The sequence below is a fragment of the Gymnoscopelus microlampas genome, assembly GCF_963454915.1.
Source record: "Gymnoscopelus microlampas genome assembly, chromosome: 2".
NCBI classification, from domain to species: Eukaryota; Metazoa; Chordata; class Actinopteri; order Myctophiformes; family Myctophidae; genus Gymnoscopelus; species Gymnoscopelus microlampas.
The window spans coordinates 52003159-52005658 of record NC_139939.1 but is presented as its reverse complement, the minus strand read 5'-3'; the positions used below and the strand labels follow the sequence as shown (position 1 = coordinate 52005658).

At 41.4% G+C, this 2500-nt stretch overlaps 1 protein-coding gene across 1 annotated transcript in view; it reads left to right on the top strand.

The window, feature by feature from the left end:
- LOC311033834 (guanine nucleotide-binding protein subunit alpha-12-like) overlaps positions 1-2500 on the top strand; it is a 34167-nt gene that overhangs the window by 11388 nt on the left and 20279 nt on the right. Inside the window, exon 2 of the mRNA XM_084041510.1 lies at positions 151-369. Within this exon, the coding sequence (XP_083897636.1) occupies positions 151-369 (219 nt within the window). The remainder of the gene's footprint in view (positions 1-150; positions 370-2500) is intronic.

The window sequence follows — 2500 nt, the reverse complement described above, 5'->3', positions numbered from 1 at the left end:
AAGCTCATAGCGCGGCACTCGGTGCCGCGCTATGAGCTTGTATATCTGCTATTTTTGAATAGCCCAAAGTGTAAAATAATGCTTTTTAGCTGAAATCTAAAAATGAATGGGTTAATAACGTTGTGTCCCCGTCTCTCTCTCTCTCCGCAGGGCATGCGTGTTCTGGTGGACGCCAGGGACAAGCTGGGCATCGGCTGGCAGAGCTGCGAGAACGAGAAGCAGGGCATGCTGGTGATGTCGTGGGAGGGCCGGGCCGGCGTGTCGGGCGTGGAGCCCGGCGAGTTCCAGCTGTACGTGATGGCGCTGGGGGCGCTGTGGGCGGACACGGGCATACAGGGGGCGTACGCACGGCGCTCCGAGTTCCAGCTGGTGAGTTCTTAAAACACACACACACACACACACACACACACACACACACATTCTTAAAAAAAAGAAAAGGAAAATACATATTTTTTGTTTTTTGCCTCTGGGGTACCAGTCCTTTTTTGTGTAGAAACTAGGCATGTAACGATTCATTCAACTCACAATACGATTCAAATCATGATACTAGGTTCACGATACGATTTTTCACGACTTTTTTTAAACACAAAATTAGTTGCAAGACGAATGACCGAAACATATTTTTTTATATTATTTCTCATACAGCAGAAAGTGGGCCTCTTCCTTACTTCCTTCACAGGAGTTACCAATGATACTAATGCTAAGGCTCTGTTCCGTTTAGTTTAGCTCTGTGGTTCTCAAACCCCATAACTATGAGAGTGTGCAAATGGAAGTGTACTATGAGAGTGTGCGTGAGAGTTAGGCCTGTCAAAAAAAATCGATTCATGAATAAATCGCGATTCTTAATGCCACGATTTTAAAAATCGAATCAAAATATTAAAATCATTTTTTTTTATAAAAAAAAAAAATTTTTTTAATTTTTTTTTTTTTTTTTTTTTTAATTCTTTTTTTATAAGTTAGTACCTTTTTCACTGGCAATTTGTCTGAAATCAATGTCAGAAAGACTGACTGACATGATCTGGCTGCATTGAAGTGTATGATTCAACTTTTCATGTTTTATATTATATTAAAATGTTCTAGTATAATTAAAGCAAAGTGATTTGGGGCAGAAAATCGCAATAAATCGCAGAATCGAATATCAATTAATCGCAGAATCGCAATTTTAATCGAATCGGCACCCTAGAAAATCGCAATAAATCGCAGAATCGAATCGAATATCAATTAATCGCAGAATCGCAATTTTAATCGAATCGGCACCCTAGGAATCGATTTTGAATCGAATCGTGAGGTAAGTGAATCGTGACACCCCTAGTGAGAGTGCATGAGAGTGTGCAAATGGAACCAATTTGGTTGTCTCCGAGTTACACACCCGTAAGGGTCCATTTGGAACCCCCCTCAAGGAACCATGAGGGTCCCTGGAACCTTGAACCTTGAACACTTTGAGACCAGTGATGTTTCCTGTGAGCCAACACGCACAATATCAGCACCCGGACTCTGTTTGACCAGAATGGAACAGAGCCTTCATTAGTATCATAACACCTGTGAAGGAAGTATTAAGGAAGAGGCTCAATTTCTTTCCATTATGGGTGCTGTGCGCAGAGCCTATTGCTCCCCGAGCGCCATAGAATGGCTGCTCACTGCTCCTAGTAGTTATAGGATGGGTAAATGCAGAGAACAAATGTCACGTTACGTTTGTGCAAATATAGACAGTGACAAAAAAAAGAAACACCCCAAGGAGTGGGGACTATTATCTATTCTAAGTATACAAAGAGCTCAAGAGCTTATATTTCCATTGTGGTCCCTTTTGCGTGTAAGTGTGTGTTAAGTATACAGATATAGCTGTTAGCAGCAGTGGTGCTGCAGTGACACGGAATGTTACAGTGACCTTTGACCTTCGCACGGCATTGTCTATGATAAAACAATCAGGAGCCAGACAGGTGTCACTTCCGTCTCTCTCTCTCTCTCTCTCTCTTTCTGAGAGAGAGATTGTGTGTGTGTGTGTGTGTGTGTGTGTGTGTGTGTGTGTGTGTGTGTGTGTGTGTGTGTGTGTGTGTGTGTGTGTGTGTGTGTGTGTGTGTGTGTGTGTGTGTGTGTGTGTGTGTTTGTATTACTATACTTGCGAGGACCAAGTGTAGTACAATTTTAAGAAATATACATTGTGAGGACCGTTTTCCTGGTCCTCACGAGACAAATAATTGTTTTATAGTAAAAAAACATGTTTAGAGATATGTTTACAATTAGAAAAACATTCAGGTTAGGATTAGACATTCAGAGGTTAGGTTTAGGGATTGGAATTAGAGTTAAACATGATTTATACTTAGTTGCGCGCCAGTATCATGCACCGAAAAACAGCCGATCTATAAGCTCACAACACGTCGCAGCGCGACGCGTTGTGAGCTTGTAGATCTGCTGTTTTTCGGCTTTAGGCTTACGGTTAAAAATGGCAAAATATATATATATTTTAAATGGCATTCATAAAATGGCTGTCCTAAAGTGTTGA